Consider the following 19,026-nt stretch of genomic DNA (forward strand, 5'->3'; position numbering starts at 1 on the left):
GGTTTGTGTCATTCCATAAGGATGTTAACAATTCCAGCCTTTTGAAGTTGCTGAGTCAGAGAGGGTCAGAAGAATCATCTGTTTCCAGGAACATTTTTAAAATTACCTTTTGCTCTGCTTTTCCAAGAGTTCTCCTTATGTTCTGAATTTGGTTTATGGCAGCTTTCTATGTAACACAACAGAGCCTTTGTCAGGGCTTCTACAGAACCATTTACAAACTGTTAAAATCCTGACTGCTTCCTGTGCTGGGCGTTATTCCACCAAAATGAGCGGCAGGCCAGCCCCATGAATAGTCTTTCATTGAATAGACCCATTGACTTCTTGATTGCTCATGTCAGCAAGGATCCCAGGATTGAGCCTTAAGGAAGAGAGCCTGGTATGGAGGAATCCTGCTATCTTCATGGGCAGAATGGAGTGGATTCACAGACCCTCCCTCACCCTACCCCCATTGTACTATAATCCTACTCGCTGCAGAGTATAGCCTGGTGGTATAAACTACTAATTATCCTGTAAATTTCCCAAGGAATGTATTATTCAACAGTAAATGTGTCTGTCTGTTTGCAGGGATATCACATGCACTGTAATCTTCTCTCCCCTGCATCATCAGTTTGCATATTTTTTTTAATTTGTGTGGGGGAATTTAGTGAGTGACTTATACACCAGCAAGAGCCAGGCAACGGGTGGCCAGGCTCTGTGGAGCTTCCCCCACATCGCTTCAGAAGTTCATCTCACTCCCAGCCTGCAGTGGTCTCTTTGCCCTGGCCTCCCACACATATAACATGGCTAATATATCTTAGTGCTGACCTGCTGCATCTCTGCTATTCCAACCTCAGTGCCCTATCACACAAGTGCTGAATCCACCCACACATCCGCATCCCCTGGTACCTGGGCCTCCCTCCCACCTGCACAGTTTGACAGAATCATATTTAGTGCCCTGATATGTCTGACCTCCCTTCTTCTACTGTCTTCCATCAACACTTTCCCCAGGAAACTGGAAATATCTAATGAACTTTGGCCTGTTCTGAGTGTTGATCCAGAAACTGTGCTCTGAAAAACACACTGATCCTAAATCAGCGCTCAGACAGAAATGCTCAGATACAGGTAATCGGTTTGCATCTGGGCGTTGCCCTCTGATGGCAGTAGAGGTACAATTGTAAAATGAGTTATTAAGTCTGCTCCAAGGGGAGAGGTCATCATAACTCACCTTCTATTTGACATTAAGTGGTACCCACGTTGGCCATCACAACAGAAAGACCAAGGAGCCTCATCTCCAGGCAATGTCTGAACTGATAGTTTGGGTCTAATGCCCAAAGTTACCCTTAGGGTAACCCACAAGCTCACCAGACTTGGGCACTGTAAACCCCTGATGGACATCCAGCTCAATCTTAGAAGCTCTTGAGATATTGGAGTATGAGGTTGACATCTCTCCCACTCATCTCTCAGACCACCCCTGCAAGCAGCATGTCCAGAATTTACACAGGTGTGCAGATCCGTTCCAGTCACAAGCTTGCAATTCCAGGCCTTCTGCCCCTCACCTTCCTCTCTTTGCTGCCTTTAAGCAGAACTAACTGTGGAAAGAGAGACGAGACTAATTTTCAGAAGGGCTCTGCTTCACAAGTAAGGAGCATAAATACGAGTGGCTTTGGTGTGGCCTACCAGGTGTAGGATGCAGCTAGGGAGCGGTGGCTTTTAGGACTTGGGCTGCGTTAGGGCTATCCCAGAGTCAGCCCTAAATATGAATGTGGACATAGCCTTAGAACTGATTCATGGTTGGTGTGGTTTGAGGGAGAGGTTTGCCCTGCAGTTGCCCTGGCCCATACCTGTTTTCCATATAAAGAGAGGATTGCAGTCTCCAGGACAATAATGTGGCAATTTCTGTCAAAACTGGCTTAATTTAAAAGTGAAACTAAGAGACAGGTTCCTTGCAATTTCTGCCGTTCCTAAAAGGGAGCCCCAGCTGCTTGTTATCTGTTTATATCTTAACTTAGTTCAGCACAAAAAGTTCACAAAGAAAATTCAGCCTTCCAAGATCCATAAACTTGATCAGTATTTTTATATCCCTGGAAGTGGTGGCTTTGTTTATCTCATGAAGTCCAAGAGTAAGTTGAATTTGCTATTTTTGATCTATCCGGAAATAAGCAAAGGAGAGAGGTTTAATTGCAAACAGACTGAACTTTATATAGGAAATATGTATGTCCCTTGGGGATGCCTAGAAAGTGAAGGTCTGAAATTAAATCTGTTATCCCTGTCTCCCTTGCTCCCTGAAGCACGTAGGCCTGGAACAGGAGGGGCTGCTGCATGCTAGCATCACAATACAGGTTTCCCTCACTTTATGCGGGTTCTGTATGTGTGGATTCACTCTTATGCAGTGACCATTTTTATACCAAAAATTTGTTATATGTGAGGTAAATTCACTCTTACGCATTTGATGTGGTGGAAGCCCGCAGTCAGCTGCTTTGTGCGGTGCATTGTGGGAGTGACATGCACCAAAAGATAGTCTCTCGTGTGGATTTGTGCTCCTCGCTCTTTGTCTGTGACGTGTTTCTGTAGTTGCCATCCACATTATGATAGTGCCCTATGCTTGTGTGTACTGTCTGCTGTTGGTGAGTACCAAAATAGTCTTGTAAAAGTGGTAGAAATGGGTCTGGGGGTCAGTACAGTCAAGGTCTTGGAACATGTCCCTATTTGTTACATTGTAAAGTGGGTTTCTTTTATGAAGATTCGAGTTATACGCTGTTTTCCAGGAATGCATGTGCAGCATCAAGCGAGGGAAACCTGTAGTTTGTATCTAGTGTTAAAACATCAGCCATCTCAGTACCAGATTAGCAAATGTTTCTCAGCACATATGAACTTCAGGTAGCTAGCAGTGTGTGCGTTTGTAGCAAAAGCATTTAAAGAGCACAGATATATGTTAGGAAAATAACAGCTGCTATAATAGGATCCTCATTCACTACAGGCACTACATGAGGCAGGAATGCTGTGATTCTAACATTTCACCCACATGTTTTTCAGGAGACTGCCAGCGCACCCAACCAGTGAAACCAGTGATAAGTGTTACATATCAGTATAGCTCCCATTGGCCTGCCTAGCAATTTCTGTTTGCCCTCCCCTTGAGTGGTTAGACGGGTGGACAAAATATGGCCTGCAGGCCAGACCCGGCCATGGCCACATCGGCCAGACACCATTTCCCAGCAGCTGTGGCAGCAGCTTCTTCTGGCTGCCGCTGCCGGACCCAGCCCTATTGTCCGGGCACCCCGGGCCATCTGCCCCACACCCACTGCCGGGGTGGGACCCATGCAGGCAGGGTGCATGGCCAGGTGGCTGGGATCAGCTCTGGTTTGCAAAAAGTGGATTTACTGTTAGGTCAAGTGAGTAGCTGCCTGTGGATACCAGGGGTACAGAGAGAAGTGACAATTCTTGCCCGATCTGGCCACAGAAAACAGTTTATAGCTGTAACCAAACACAAATACATGGTTATGGACAGCTTAAAAATGGCAGATTGAGTTAAAATCTGACCCCTCGTTGCATGAGTTATAGATAAAGACATTTTAAAATGTAGCATCTTTTGTAACTTGTGTCTGGGCAGCTCCCAGCCTGTCACTGTTTTCAGAATGGGAGGGGGGAAAGGAGTAAAGGGAGTTTGTGGGTTTTTCATTGCCCCCTGGAGGGTGGGTCGGGGGGCTCCAATACACCCACTCGACCCTTCAGCACCAGCTGGGGAGCCCCCAGACTTAGCTCCCTCCACTGCCTTTCCCCCCACTATTCTGAAAACAGCCAGCACTGGCAGAGGGCCTGGCCATTGCTGTGGGAACTTGGCTGCAGGCTTCAGCTAGATTCCCCTCTCCCCAGGTACCAAAAATGAACTTCTGTTTGGTCTGGGGTAATGTTGTAACTCAGAACGCTTTGCAAAAATCGTTTTGAGTTATAGTTTGGAGCTGCACTTCTGTCTGTACCCCTTGATTCAGCCTGGTCCTAGGAACACCAAAAAGCTTCAAGAACAGTCATCCTTACCAGATGACCAGTCCCCAGATCCGTGGGCACAAGAAGCATACATGACTTTCAGCCACCAGCCAGGGTTATCTGAACAAACCTCTCAGCCTTTTGATGCCTTTTTTCAGTTTGTCTTTATTGACATACATATGAGCTGGAAAACTTCCTTGCCATTTACCCTGCAAGTTTCTGTTTTTATCTTAAAGTTCCTATAAGTCAAATGTTGTTTGGGGGTTGCAGGAGAATGGGCTCCTCCTACTCTCCTTTATCCATTCCACAAACTAAATGATTATTTTGAAGTGGATAAAATTCTATGTCGGTGTCTTGCTCAGGAAGAGCTTAGTGCACCAACCATCTTTTATTTGTTTGGTCTTCTCCCCTGTGTGCACCTTTTGAGAAAGCTGAAGTGGAACTGGGCTGAATCAAACCAGTCTCCATTCACAAGCTGATAGGAGATTGACTAGGGAGCTACTTACAGAGCACATCTACACATGCGCTTTAATGCACAGTAGCCTATTCTACTGTGCATTAAAAAGCCATGGCAAAAGCAGTGCTAATATGCTAAGGTGCAGTAGAATTAGTTTACTGTGCATTGTGTCACAAAAAAGGTATTTGCTTCTGCAACTACACATTAGGGCAGCCTAATGTGCCTTTATGTAGTACCCCATATTACAGGTACTAAACTTAATGTGCAGTAGTAAAAATGCATTCATGAACATGACACACCCACAAACACAAAAAAAATACCAGTGGATGCCTGGCTACTCTGACCCGTGTCATACAGTAAATGTTTATATCCAGCTCCTTTCTGGAAACTCTACTAGTGCTTTGCTTGTCACTTCTGAGCCAAAATGCTCACAAGGCTGGACTCGTAAAAAATGAAGGGCTATTGCCCCTTTCCAGTGCCCCCAGACAAATCCTCAAGGGAAAGGTAGATACAGGTCTCTGAAGGTAGCAGCCATTGGTGTGCTTCCGAAAGCAAATGCCCCAATGGGGCAGATGGAATCCGTACATTGAGCAATAATAGCAGACCATGGCTCATAGATTTTGAAGCTGGTATCTGACACTATGAAAAAGAGAGAATGCTATAGTCCAGAAGAGCTGCAGCATGCTCCAGCAGTATCCCAAGTTCGTGGACGCAGCTGTCCTTGCTGTGCTCTGGGAGGTAGTGTGCCACACTTCTATGCTAGTGGCATGTTCGTGCCAGTTGTGCCAAGCAGCCAGAGGGTGCAGTCAGTACCACTGCCCTGAAGGCTGCCATTACTGCCCTGCTTCTTGGAGTTTGCATTCATTGCCACACTCCTGAGTACTACCGTGTTCACTTGATCTGAATCCCAAGCTCCATAGTCCACATACTAATAGCTGTGTGGTAAGGTACTGAATTCTGAATGGCCTTCTGGCATCAGCGCACACAGGGGACCGCAGATCCTTAGATTGATTACTTGTAAAACAAAAAGCATATTAAAAAAAAAGAGAGAGAGATAAAAATAGATGGGGGAGCCTGGGGACCGGAAAGGCAGCCAGCAGAGATTAGACACACTGCTGGTTGACTCATCCAACTCATTTTATTGCGGCGCAGTTCTAATAACGGCTGTATTATTTCAGCTTACGTGCAGTGAGCCGACATTTGTTTTGCATTGAAGCGTTTGCCCATAAATGCTCTACATCTTTCAGTTCTCCCCTAGTTTCTCAAAATTTCAGATTTTACAGAGGAGAGGAGATGGCTCCAAAAGGGAATTGGCCAAATCCTCAGCTGGTATAAATCAGCAAAGCTCGATTAGCTTTAACAAGCTATGTTGATTTATGCCAGCTGAATCTGTCCTGAGACTGCCCGACTTCCCCTCCCTGTGCAAATGTTTAAGAAGAGAAGCTTCCATTTCATTAATGGATGTAGAGCTGGGTAAAGAGTATTGGAGAGGTGTGGTGGCAAAGCAGATGAGGTGTCTTCCTCTCCAAAGGTGTAAGTTCAAGCTGTGCTCCAGAATCATGCCAAAGGTCAGCTCTAGTTAACCCGGCTGGAAAGGGATAGTTGGTCATTCAGGTTGGAGATTCAGTGACAACCAGGTATATTAGTTGCCTCTCTCCATTATGTACTATGATCTATAGAAACTGGGAATTGAAGTCTTCTGCTTAGTTCCAGGCTGGGTACAACACAGGGAACTGGGATGCAAATATGTCAACACTTGTGGCTCAGCTTGTTCCATCTGTGTCCTCTTTTCCAAGACTGCCAAGGAGAACCATTTGTGCCACTTGTAACATGGGTATCTGATCATTGTGAACTGGACTAAGACCACCCAATCATTTAAAGAGGCCACCAGCTATGCACTAGATAATTTTTAGCCACTAGCAATTTGGGTTTCTTAGCTGAGAAAAGAAGTGTTTGTCTTTTATTACTAACCTTGAGCCATCCAGTCTCTCTCTTGTTAATAAGTTGCTGCTGTGTTGCTGTTTGCTTTCCTTTGGATTTTGCTGTGATTTTAAATGAGAAGTTTATTTACACGTTGGCCTCTTCGGTTTCTCTTCTACAATTCACAGCATTTGAGCTGCTGTAATACTGAAAAGTGCCATCATTTTTCCTTCTTCGGTTTGGATTAAAAAACCCCCCAGCAAACTAACTCCTTCCATGCCCCTTTCCCCACCAAAAAACCCCCTATGACTTTATTTAATTTGTGTCTTGTCTTTTTATTGTGGAAGTTGTGTAATAATTGGCTTTAACACAGGGCCAGCCTGTGTAATTCTTGATGCATCCCACCACAAGTGTGGTACAGTGACTCTATCTAAAATAGGACAAAAGCACCCACCCTGGGCTATAGCCTCACAGCCAAAGAGGGGTCAAGCTGGCGTATATTCATTTCTATAAATGTATAAAGATAAATTCATTCCAGAGCTATTCTGTTAATGTCAGTCATTTTCCACCAAAGATAAATTGGCCCATTTTTTTTCCTTCATAAGCTTATTGTCAAGGTTTTTGCATTTCTGGTGTCAGTAATTTACAGGAATAAATGGTGAGGGAACAGCAGGTATGTGTGGGCTAGACAGAAGTGTACGTCTGAAGTGAGTGAGAACTCCTTAAGAAGTGAAGTTGAGAAGGAAGCATGTGGGAAAATGGGACTGAGTAGGAATGCAGTAGGGGAAAAGGAAGCCACAGTACAAATTAAAGATTGCGAACAACAGGGCCAGATGCCAAGAGCCTCAATAAAAAAACATTGAGCCCGACTGTTTGCTTTACTATATAAAAACTGACCTCCTTGAGGAACTCTTGGCTTTGGCCTCTTGGGCATTTGAGTACGTGCAAGGGAACCATTGCCATCCTGATGGTAATAGAAATATACAAAAAAGGCTCTTCTGCCCAGTGGATTTCCAGTCAAACCAGGTGCAAATGTCTTTCCTGGCAAGAGCTCTGGCCACATCAAGATGACAGCATCTTGCTCTTTATCCAACCTGGCAACTTCTTCAGATTTTTTTCTCCAAATTACCGTAATAATCCTAGTCCCACTAGCCGTGTGTGTGTGTTTGGCTCTTATTTTTTTCAGAGTCCTATTGTCAAGGTTTGGGTGATTTGACCGATTTACAGGAATAAATGAAAAAGTAATAGCATGCTCATATGCATCCATAATGAGCAGTACAACTGTGACTTGTGAGCAGTCATACCTGGATTGATGGAACTCAGAGTCTGTGTGCCAGATCCATCTCTGCACCCAAAAGCCATGGTGAAACAAAGGTAGCATTACACCACTGCTGGGGGCTCTGGGTTATAGTCTACCTTGTAACCAAGCTGCCAGGAGCCCGTATGGTCCACGTGGCCCCATAGGTAATTGGGATTAAATCAAACATAGAAATAGTCCAGTCATTCCTCCTTCCCTCCAGGGACCAGTGTCAGCTTCCTGGGCAAGGGGCCCCAAGATCCCCCATCAGATATAGCTATAAGAGACTTTCCTCTTCACTACGGAAATTCCGCTGCACAAAAGTGCCATAGAACAAGTGTTAATCAGGTCCAGTATGCTTTGTAGTAGGTAAAATCATCCTTAATTGAATATGCTGTACCATCTGCTACTCTTCACAGTCTTTTTTCCTCAACTGCTCATTTCATGGAGACCTTTACTGGGTGGTATTTTTCTAACTCCTGTGCTTCACTGAAAGGGAGAGGGAAATACTAGCGTTAGTGGGTATCTATGGACACCTAAAACTTGTCTGGCATGTGCTTGATGGCCTTTCCCTAATTTTTGAAGCTGAACAATTGTATCCTGGATGCATTGTGAATGCGCCTTGTCGCAGAGCTGGTCTGAGGAGGCAGACAAAGAGTTTGCATAGAATTAACTTTTTTATTTCAAAGCTTCCAGCAGCAGTTCTCCCCCTTTTATTTGCCCGGCTGTTACCTGCTTTTTAAACCCTGCCATCCTCCATTCTCAAACTGCAAAGCAGCTGTAGGGGTGGTCTTGCTTGTGAATTCTGCTTGCACAATTTAATGAACTAATATAAACTTTAGCATAAAGGAGCACTAGGTGTTGCAAATAGCACATAATAGTAACCTAGCAAGAACTGAATGCACCCTCTCTCTTCTCTTTTAAAATGAAATGGCACAGAGCTCTTTGCTGTTGCATATTTGTAACATTTGCAAAACCTTTTAGAAATGTTGGTTTACTGAATTTCACAAAACCCCTGTGACACAGGGGATCACTGTCCCCATTTTGCAGATGACAAAATAGAGAGCCTCCTTGCACAAGGCCTCAGAAAGGGTGTAGGTTTAGAATTTGGGTGTGCTATTGCCTACAGCTCGAAGCTCAAACCCTGAGGCTAGGCCAATGTATAACACACACAGGAATCATCTCACACACACGCCTTACTAGAAACCTGCAGTAAAACAACCCAAGTATAGTTATCTCGGCAGCCCAAAGCTTCTAATCTATGTAGAATTATTTTACATGTTGAAGTATATTCAGAGAGCAGCCTGGCTGACATTTTCCAAAAGGATTTCATATACTGTGTATAATACCAAAACAAACAGTGCTGGGATAGGCACAAAATGTACACGTAGAAAGCTTTTCTACCCTCTCTCTCTGCACGTACTTGGGAGGCTGAGGTGGAGGGTCAGATGAAGATAACCTGCAGCTGCCTGGGGTCCAAACTATCTGAACAGTTGAGATTCTCTGTGTTAAAAGAAGCATTCCAGTGTCTTCATGTAGGAAGCAAACAGTGATTTTAAGCTAAAATGGAATAAAATCCCTGAAGCAAGCTTAACTTAGGAATGTGAGGGCACAGTACCAGAACAGAGGAACATCACTAAAAAAGGAAGGAAGGATACAGAATACTTTGCACTAAAATGACACCTTTCATCCAAAGTTTTCAGAGGTGTTCAAAACTATTAATAAAACTGAGCAGTACCTCCTGTAGGAGGATGAACTCTCTCTGTATTACAGGCTAGGAATCCAAGGCACTGCACGTCATTCAATTCCTGCTTAAAACGGTGGATTTATACCTTGGATGGAGTTGGCTCAGAGAATATAACTTATGCAAGGTCACACAACAAGTCAGTGTCATGGCAGGGAATAGATACAGGCAGTCCTTGGACTTAAGACACAACTGGTTCCTGAAAAACACATCTTAAGTCGAAACGTCATAGCTTAGAACCGATTTTCCCATAGGAACAATGTTATAAGTGGGGGATTGGTTCCTGAACCAAGGCCCGATACCCTATTTTCACTAAAAATAACCCAGAATTTTGTACTCAATCAATTGTAGATGAGAAATATAGCTACATGAATGTATTTATATTGTAAATAGCAATCATATTGATTTGGAAGGACTTCTTGGAGGTGACTTTGCTGGACTTTTTGCAGGGCTCTTGGTTGGACTTTTTGAAGGGCTCTTGTCTGGAGTCTTCTCAGGAGTCTCGGCTGTAGGTTTTTCTGGAGCCTTGTCTGCTTTCTTAAAGAAAGTGTCCAAGGAAGTTTAACCAGATGTTCTCCAGAGAGATGGGCGATGCAGCGAACTTGTTTGCTTGCATGGCATCACATTTAAAAATGGAAACTGATGTCAGAAAGTTGAAATAGGGTGTCAATTTATAAACGTTGTAAGTGCTGTTCGTTGCAACTCGAAACGTCTTAAGTCAAGGACTGCCTGTACTGAGATTCAGCCCTGGTGTGGCTGTTGATTTCAGTAGAATTATAAGAGGGGTAATATTGGCCTCAACCAATCTGATTCCCCTCTTTAACTGCTGAACAACCCAGCAAGTCTTTTTACTCCTGTTGAATAGACTAATCAGGGTTTTAGTGAAGGGTGGGAACAAATCAATCAAAATGCTTCTCAAATATGAGAAAAATTTGGAAGTGTTTGTGTATAGGTTAAGTCGCTTCTGCTTGAATTTCTTTAGCTGAAGAGAAAGATGAGGAGAGACGTTTTAGGGAAGGAATGTGTGGGAGTAAAAAATGAAAGCAGAGTGGGGCTGAAACCCTAGAAACACACCACTGCATGATGGAGTGCAACACATGGAACCTGCTACTTAACTAGTGATGTTCATGCAGCCAGAGTTGAAACCATATTAATGTAGCCAAAATGCTGGCAGCCACATGTTAACCAATCATTGAAAAACTAAATATTAAGTCTTTGTGAGCATAGGAGTACTGTATGCAGGGTAACTATTTCCTTCAAAGGCATTTTTTCTGCTGGCATTTCTGAAATCAACACCCTGTCGTGTTCCAACGCAGCCTGAAAGGAGATGTATAGAATTACACATAGCAAGAAAAGAAAGAATGAAAAGGAGATAAGAGTTTCTGTACAGCTCATATAGCACCTGTTTCTGTACGATACCTTTCAGCTTGAAGGATCCCAAAGCCCTGTGCGGGTACATAGACATGAATCACCATGGCTGAAGTACAGCCTCCAGACAGGAACGCAGTTGTGTTCAGTCACCCCTAAGTACTTAAGGTGCTTACTAGAAATCTGTTCTACTGGAGCCAGATTAGGGTCTGCTTTGCCACCGCACACACAGGATCAAGCTCACTGGATGTATCCAGCTCATGGATGGACTTGGCACCATTCATCTGACCTGAGAGGGAAAAGAGTTGGGTGCCACTCACTTGGTGGGCAAAACACTAGACTTAGAGATGAATTTGTCCCTCTCTCCTGGGATCTAGAGATGTTGCCTTGTTCTCTTTATTGTGGAACAATCTGGAATAACCACCTCTAATCCCAGTGTAAACTCTCCTGTAATAATATCACTCCAGCTTGTTACCATTGCTTATCAGGACAGAAACACATAGTGTCATTTTTATGAAGTTGTAGCAGCTCCTGGAATACTTAATCTGTCCCTTTATGTTTCCACAAGTCCCAGCGGGTGACATTGGTTTCTAATAATGTGCACATTGTTGTTTTCAGTTGAACAACACATCAGTAGGTGCTACCCTCTAATTCAGCAGAGCTAGATATGGATCAGAGTCTGACTCTGCACCATTTTTCAGTAGGTGTGTTAATATTTTGGCATCATTTTCCACAAACCCATTTGAACCCATGGCCATTGGGCATCTTTTTGCAAAAGTGTTCTCAGGTTCATATATCAAGCATGTAGATTAGGTACAGATTTCCTTACATACTTCACCATTCCAAGGAACCATTGTGCCTCCTTTCCTTGTTTATTGAGGCATGTTAGTGATGGGATTGTTATAATCAATGTTACTATACTATACCCATCCACCTTGCTGTGTTAACCCCTCACAGACTTATGTTATTTCCACTGTGAGGAATTATCATTTTTTGTGTTGTGTGTTTAGAAGCTCTGTTTTTTTCTCAACCTGTTTAGAGTTGAGGGACCCTTTGATAGATCTGAAGCACCCTTAATAGACTTTAGGCACCCATAGGAGAATGCCAGCTCTTAGTTTTCACTTGTTTTGTTGACTAGATAAAATAATAGAGCAGTTCATCTGTTGCAAAGACCAGAACAGTTCAAAAAGTGTTTAATGCTATGGATTCCTATTTGAAAACTCTGGCTTTACCTTGTAAATTATGTTTGCATATCTAATAGTGCTAACATTGCAAGGCACCCCATGGCACCTTTGAAAGAATCTCAAGGCACCCCAAGGTGCTCTGACACCCTGGCTGAGAATCATGGGCTTAGACTTTCTGGCCATGCCCTTTTACTGGTTTTTCCCAGATCAAAACATCATTTCTGTAAACATTAGTATTCCCTGTGGCATCAACGTTTTATTATCATTTTAATTAAATGCCTTGAGTGTGAATTGCAATCCAAAGCAGTTTGCAGAAGTACTTTCTCCCAAAGGTGCTGTTGAATATGCAGAAATGTATATTCTGTATTTTGAGAGCACCTGCCAGAACCCTCCTGATGCATGAAGCATACAGAAATATTTGGCATAGGCCATTGTTTCCAAAGATTTTTCTCCTTGTGGGTAGTGGAGAATGTTTCCCTTTTACATTTTTAGATAATTCCTTTTAGGTTGATGCATATGCTAAGGGTATCTTTTATTTTATAGTGACCCATACACATCCCCACTCTGGCTTCTGAACTCACTTGATGATTCCCAGAGATATAAGCCTATTCAGATTCTCCTTTAGCTTCTGCCTCAGGGAAGGGAAACTTGGTTGAGGTGCAAATTGTGGGACACCTTCAAACTCTTCAACTCTTTGATCCTTTCCCCCTCCAACAAGCATGCTCTTTTAACGAGACCAAATCTTAACAAATTCTTAATCCAATAGCTGGCATTCTTTTTTCTCTTGCTATTACAAGTTATGCTTTTTCCCATCTGTTATTTACCTGTACCTTTAAACTCACTACTTTAAACCCTTCACCTCCAATCATTATGCTTTTTTAATTGGAGTTAATAACACTGTGTGGCAACACGTTATCTTGTGCACTGGTGTCCTACTTAATATTAGCAAATATTGCATTTGCTTTCAGGATGGCAATCTAACAACCTTCTATTGCCACACTGTCCAATACTCCTGTGAAGAATTCATCTGAACGAGCGGTGCTGTCATCATCTTCCCCATTTTTTAGGCAGTACACACTTTTTCTTGGGCTTGCAAGTTCTTGCAAAGGGCTGTACTCCATTACATTTCTACCATCTTTCCTTGCCTGACCATTATTGTGTTGTTTGTCAGAGTGCATACAGATCAACCTGTTGTTTTTGCTGGATGTCAAATTTGAGAACCACGTATCTTTCTGCCATCATGTCTTTTGTAACATTTTGGATTCTCTATTGCATGTTCACTGTCATTCCTCATAAGCTTGCTTCCAGGCAGGGTGACTTCTTCAGCTTGGGTTAAACTCTTTGTTCAGAATGAATCTATTGGGAGGTGGCCCAGAATTCCCCTTGCCGTTTTATTCCAAATCAAAAGCACGATCTGATTTCCTGTGAAGAACTCTCATATCTCAAAACGACCTCTCTCCTGTGGCTTCACCTTTATTTTGCACTCCCATTTGAACTTGTATCACTCATATATTTCATTCTTAGAATGAGTACAACACTCTTCAAATTTCTTTGGTGTAATTTAGTCTCCTGATTGTTAGTACATAGGACTACTTGCTGCCTGCCTACCAATACCTGTTGCCTGCATATATGGAGTTGAAACTATCTCCAGTTTGCCACATTTCCAAAGAGTTTCTGTTCTAGTAGGACTTCTAACTCGTCCTTCTCCCTCACAGAGGATTTCTTAGTGCTTCAGCTATGTTATGTGTGGTACCACAGTTATGTGGTGGTACCAGGAATAAAAAAGAACTATCTGCTTTCTTCTGTTGCTGTTAGTAGTATTCAGCCCTCTGTGAATACTACCAACATGTGGCGTCCCACCCAGGCTCTGTTTGACAATTGTATAGGGTTACCAAGTATCAAAAAAGAGGACACCTGTGGGAGGGGGAGGAAAGAGAGCAGGGGCATATGATTGGTGGGGAGGGGAACAGCAATATGCCTGTGCCCTGCTTCTGCCCCTCACTCCTAAGCCCCAGCCCCCCCTCACGCCCAACCTACAGCTGGTACCCCTCACTCCTGACTCATAGGCCCTGTCCCCCAGCCCTGCCAGTGCCCCTCACTCCTGACCCAATGCCCCCTGCCCCCCAGCCCTGCCAGTGTCCTGCACTCTGGACCACAGCCCCTTGCTCCTCCAGCCCTGCTGCCCAAGCAGCTCCCACGTTGCGCACAGCAAGAGCCATCTCTGGGTGGGGGTGTAAATCCGGGCAACTGTCCCAGGCCCCGCGTTTTGGGGGGACCCCCATAAACAATGCCATACAGGCCCTGCCACAGCTGCTGTGCACCGACAACTCTGCCGTGGCTGCCATCCACCACCCCCTGGCCTCACACAGGCTGATATGCCCTGGGCCCCGCACACCCCTAGGGACAGTTCAGCACACACCCACACCCAGACCCACACAATGTCTCTGCCTGGCTGGGGCCCCTGTGGGGAGCATGTGACCCTTGACCTTGCCTGCTGGCATTTGCTCTGATTTTAAAAACCTGTCCAGACACGAGGATGGGGGTCCAAAAAAGAGGACATGTCTGGGAAAACCCAGATGTATGGTAACCCTAGAATTTTAGGCCTTAAAGGCATACCACAGGGGTGACAATTCTGTACCAGGTACAATAGTGTGGTACCTTTTTTGACGGTAAAGAAAAAAAAATGTCACCACTTGAAACTATGGGAAGGAATTTGATCTTAGTGTCTGCAGTAATCACTGATATTGGGATTAAGTTTCCCAAAATTACCCAGGCCATCCCCATGAGGGCCAGCAATTAACCATTATATTTGAATAATATTCTGTATTTCTCTATAATATTATGCAGCTCTCCATCCCAGGAGCTCCAGGTGCTCTCCACACATTCATGAACTTAGTCTCACAACAGACCACTCTTTTCAAGCATTAAGTGAAAGAACGTGTAATATCCCTGCATCAAGGGATAACTTAAGGTTAAGGTAAAAACAGTGGATCCTGCCTCATTAAGGAAACAAGGGCAGGAAAAAATATCCAAACTGGTAACTATAGAAAGTAACTATAGAAATACTCTGGATTCTTTGGAAATAGTGTTCTCATGAGCAATTCCCTTTGTTTACTTTGCTCTTCTCTTCTCCAAAATTCAGTACCACTTGAAGAACTCTCTTTTATAGCCATCAAACCTGGGGCCGCGTTCTGCATACTTTAGCCGTGCAGGCAAGACTCTGTGAAGTTACTGGGGCACCAGTGGTGTGGAAAGCACCCAGGACAAGACTTTAGCAATACACCCTTTGACTTCACTGGTATCAGGACTATATCCTTTATCTTTTTGCCTGCATGGAAAGCAGCAAGCACAGCACTGTCTGTTTTAAAAGCATTACTCAAGACAAGCAAGTAGATTATCTAGGGTTGGTTTTGTTTTTTTTTTGAAGAGAACTCGGTTTAAAAGGAGCACATAAAGTTAACAGACCAAGTTCCCCCTCACACCTTCTGGTCCCACTGCTGCTGGGCCAAATGCTGCAGTCCCTCCTATTTGCAAATCCCACTGGTGTTTTGCAAGAAGATCCTACTTGTGCATCCTATGGTATCATAATTTACTGTCAGAGGGGATGAACTCTGCATCTGTGCACAGGGGTTGCACTAGATGACCCTTAAGGCTCCTTCTAGCCCATGTTTCTATAATCTGGGGATCAGCATATTATAGAGACAAGATCCTGTCATTAGGATTCCTATCCAATTGTCCCCTAAATCAGTGGAGCTGATTTGTAGTTCAGTTGCTGGCCCCTCTCTACTGACCTAGGAAGCCCACCAGTGCAGACTCCCACAGCAAGTAACATTTAAAGCCACACATTCCCTTTTTGTTGGGAGTACCATATGTCAGGTCTCATAGTAACTTACACTTACAGCAAAGTCATTATGGATTATGAGCACACAACAGCCATATAAAAATGCAAGAACCCAAGGAGGCCCCTGGTTTCCTTAATGGAATTAGTTTTTCCTTTATGAATTCCAGAGTCAAATGTTGTAAATGTTATTCACATACTCCCTCCTCTCAGCAAAAAAGAAATATCTGCTAGACACATGTTCTGAGCTAGAGAAGATATGACGCGAGTCAAGAGCCTGGAAGGCTGAAAGGAATAGATGGGGGAGAGCTATGCAGCCCTTGATCTTTGTAAGATTTACTGCCTTTGCCTCTTGCAAAGATCTTTTTTTTTCCTGGAAAATTGCTAGCTTCTAGCAATTTAATTTTTTTTTTTTTTTTGGCCAGGGCAGTAAACAAGAACTTTGAAGCGGGAAGGAAGCCAAGAGAAAGTCAGGCCTGTTAGTCACGCAGCTGTATTTCCTGTCACAAAGGACCCCAGTTGAGTAATCACTCAAAATATGCTTGTTATTTTTTTCCTACTTTATTTAATTCAAGCCTGCCAATATCTACAGTAAAGAAACCAGAAAAAGTCTCTGCATCTCAGAGGGGGAAAATGACAGAGAAACAGACACAACTTTTCACATTATTTCCTTTCTTTGCTTTTAATGAGCTGAATACTTTTCAGTCACTTAAGAAGAATGCAGGCAGTGCAGAGCGGATCTGGGCCTCAGTATATTTCATGTGAGACAACTGGCAATTTCAGGCAGTATGGTTAGAGAAGGGGACTTCTGGGTTCTGTTTCCAGGTGCTCCCACCAGCTAACTCCATCGCCTGGATCAAGCCACCTATCAATGTCTCCACAATTCTCCTTAGCCATAACTAAAATTCAGATAATAATACCTATTTTATAAAGCTGTTGTGAAGCTTAATTAATTGGGCTAAGTACAGAGAGCCAAAAAGCCTGAGGCTGACTCAGTTTAATCTTTGCAGGTTAGTCTAAACTGCATAGATTGAACTGATAAGCAAGTGAAAAGACATTCACTTTTGATTCCAGAAATGCAGCCACATGCCTGCAGTGGCCCAGATGAGAAGCCAGGGGGGAGGGAAGGGTGCTAGAGCACACTTCCCTGCTCTGCTGGAAGAGATAGTTTGGGCCAAGGATAGCCAACCCACCCTGCAAGGGGGTTGCTGGGAAGTGCAAAGTCTCTTGGGATGCCGATGGTGAGTTACCTTGAATTTGGAGGGGATCTGGGACAGAAGTTCAATAAACTGATTTAACCTAAATCAGTTAAGTCTGATACTACAGCCATCCAGGTTTGTCTTAAATTGGTTTCAGACATTTTGAAAGTGGTTTATGTGCACTGAACTTCCGTTGTGTTTCAGATTTAGACTGGTTTCTGATCACTTATACTAACTCATGTGTAATTTCTGTCCTTAGCTTTAATGCTTGTAATGAGCTTTGGGATCTTCTAGTGAAAGCTGCTGTAGAAATATTTTCCTAGAGGGAAACTGGAAATTGAAGTCCAGTCAATGTCTAACAGGAGACTGGAAAAAGCTTTTTATTTAATCAGTAAAACATTACTATGAACAGCTTATGAGAGAACCTGTGTGGAAGAGATAAAATCAGGGATAATGGCATGAAATTAAGAAAGGAAAGACGTTCTGACCATTAGTGTTGCTGCACTGTGGAATAACGTCCCAAAGGAAGTGGAGGAAGCATCCTTTCTGGAGGCATTCTAAAGCAGACAAAACACTAACAGACTTCCAATAGGGAACAAACACCTGTGGCAGGGCACTGTGGGTGCCTGCCACTTTAAGGGCCTGGAGCTGGCAGCTGCCAGGTGCCTGATCAGGGCAGCCATTTTGAACCTGGGGCTGCCCATATAAACAGGGCAGTTTTGCTGCTGGAGGTTAGGCAACAACATTGCCTGGCTGAAGGGCTGCTGGTATCATCTGGAGATAAGGGAGGAGCTGTAGGGCATGGTCAGGAGGCTCTTGGTCCTGGGCATGACCTAAAACTGCACCTTTCCAGGAGTGAGTGGCCTGGTGGGGCTCCCAGTTGTGTGGAAGCCCCCAGGAAATACTAGGCCAGTTACCACCCTGGTGAAAGTGGGTCAGGGTGCCTTAACCCCTAGCCCCCACAACTGGGTGGGTTACCCCTTTGTAGGGTCTGGAGGGTGGACCCCTAGAGAAAGGGAGTGAAGTTATAGACTCACGCCTGTCTGGACTTCCCTCAACTGGTTCATGCTGGGGCCAGGACTGGAAGGGTCAAAGGGCCCACTGCAAGGAACGCCCAAGAGCTGCGGGCCTGGGGTTCAGACTGACCTGGAGGTGGGCCAGGGCTAGTGAGCCAAAGGTCTTGGAGGGACCACACCTGGAAGAGGAAGCAGTTCAGGGAGCTATGCTGCCCAGGATGAAGGCGGATTAGGCCGTCGGATTGGAGGGATCATAGAGGGGTTCAACACTAGGATTGTGGGGCCGGTGATTGTGAGAACATCTGGATGACATCTGTGAGGCTTGCCCTGTGGCATAGGGGAGGAATGAAGTCACAGATAGGGGCCCCTGGCATCGAGGCAAGAAGTGGGCAGCCTCCCACTTGATTAACATCTATTAAATAATTAACAACAAAGCGTGGTGGGCAAGAAGGCCAGCGGTTAGCCCAGAAACAGGTGGGCGGGCCACAGTGAGATTGGTCTGGAGCCATGTTGCATTTTTCCATGCATTTGAAGAGAGAATACCTCACTTCTCAATGACTGCGACATCAGAATGCCAACCCCCCATTATAATCCCACCCCCGGGCCAAATCAGTTGCAAATTCTATTAGGCAAAGCCCAATAGTCAAGTTCCAAGTTTCAACTGAGGAGAACTCAATCATTTAAGTCCATGTGGCTCCACCACTGGGCAAGTATCCTCCTTCCCAGACTCATCGGTCTGAGGCTTCAAATACTCCTTAAGTCTGTGGCAGACATCCTACATGCAAGTCCAGGGCCCAGGGACCCTGGGGTTTGGATTGGGGTTACCATATTTCCAGGATCAAAAAAGAGGACATTTAGGGGGTGGGAAGGGCAGATCCTGGGAGGAGAGGGAAAAGAGGTATATGATTGTGGAGGGGGCAGTAATACGCCTTTGCCCTGCCTCTGCCCCAGCCCTTCCAGTGTCCCTCACTCCCAACCCACAGCCCCTGCCCCCCCAGCCCTGCTGATGCCCCTCACTCCCAACCCAGAGGCACCTGCCCCCC

The 19,026-nt window shown here is 44.5% G+C and overlaps 1 protein-coding gene across 2 annotated transcripts in view; it reads left to right on the forward strand.

Annotated features, from left to right (window-relative positions):
- Positions 1–19,026, forward strand: part of RAD51B (RAD51 paralog B) — a 648,225-nt gene that overhangs the window by 599,048 nt on the left and 30,151 nt on the right. The window contains exon 11 of one of the 2 annotated variants that reach the window (XM_019551772.1): positions 7,858–9,578. The exons of the other annotated variant lie outside the window; for it this stretch is intronic. Coding sequence (XP_019407317.1) covers positions 7,858–8,000 — 143 coding nt within the window. The 3' untranslated portion in view covers positions 8,001–9,578. Of the gene's footprint in view, positions 1–7,857; positions 9,579–19,026 lie in introns of those variants that run through there. 2 annotated transcript variants of the gene reach the window in all.

This window comes from Crocodylus porosus, unplaced genomic scaffold (genome assembly GCF_001723895.1).
Source record: "Crocodylus porosus isolate Cpor-Errol unplaced genomic scaffold, CroPor_comp1, whole genome shotgun sequence".
NCBI classification, from domain to species: domain Eukaryota; kingdom Metazoa; phylum Chordata; order Crocodylia; family Crocodylidae; genus Crocodylus; species Crocodylus porosus.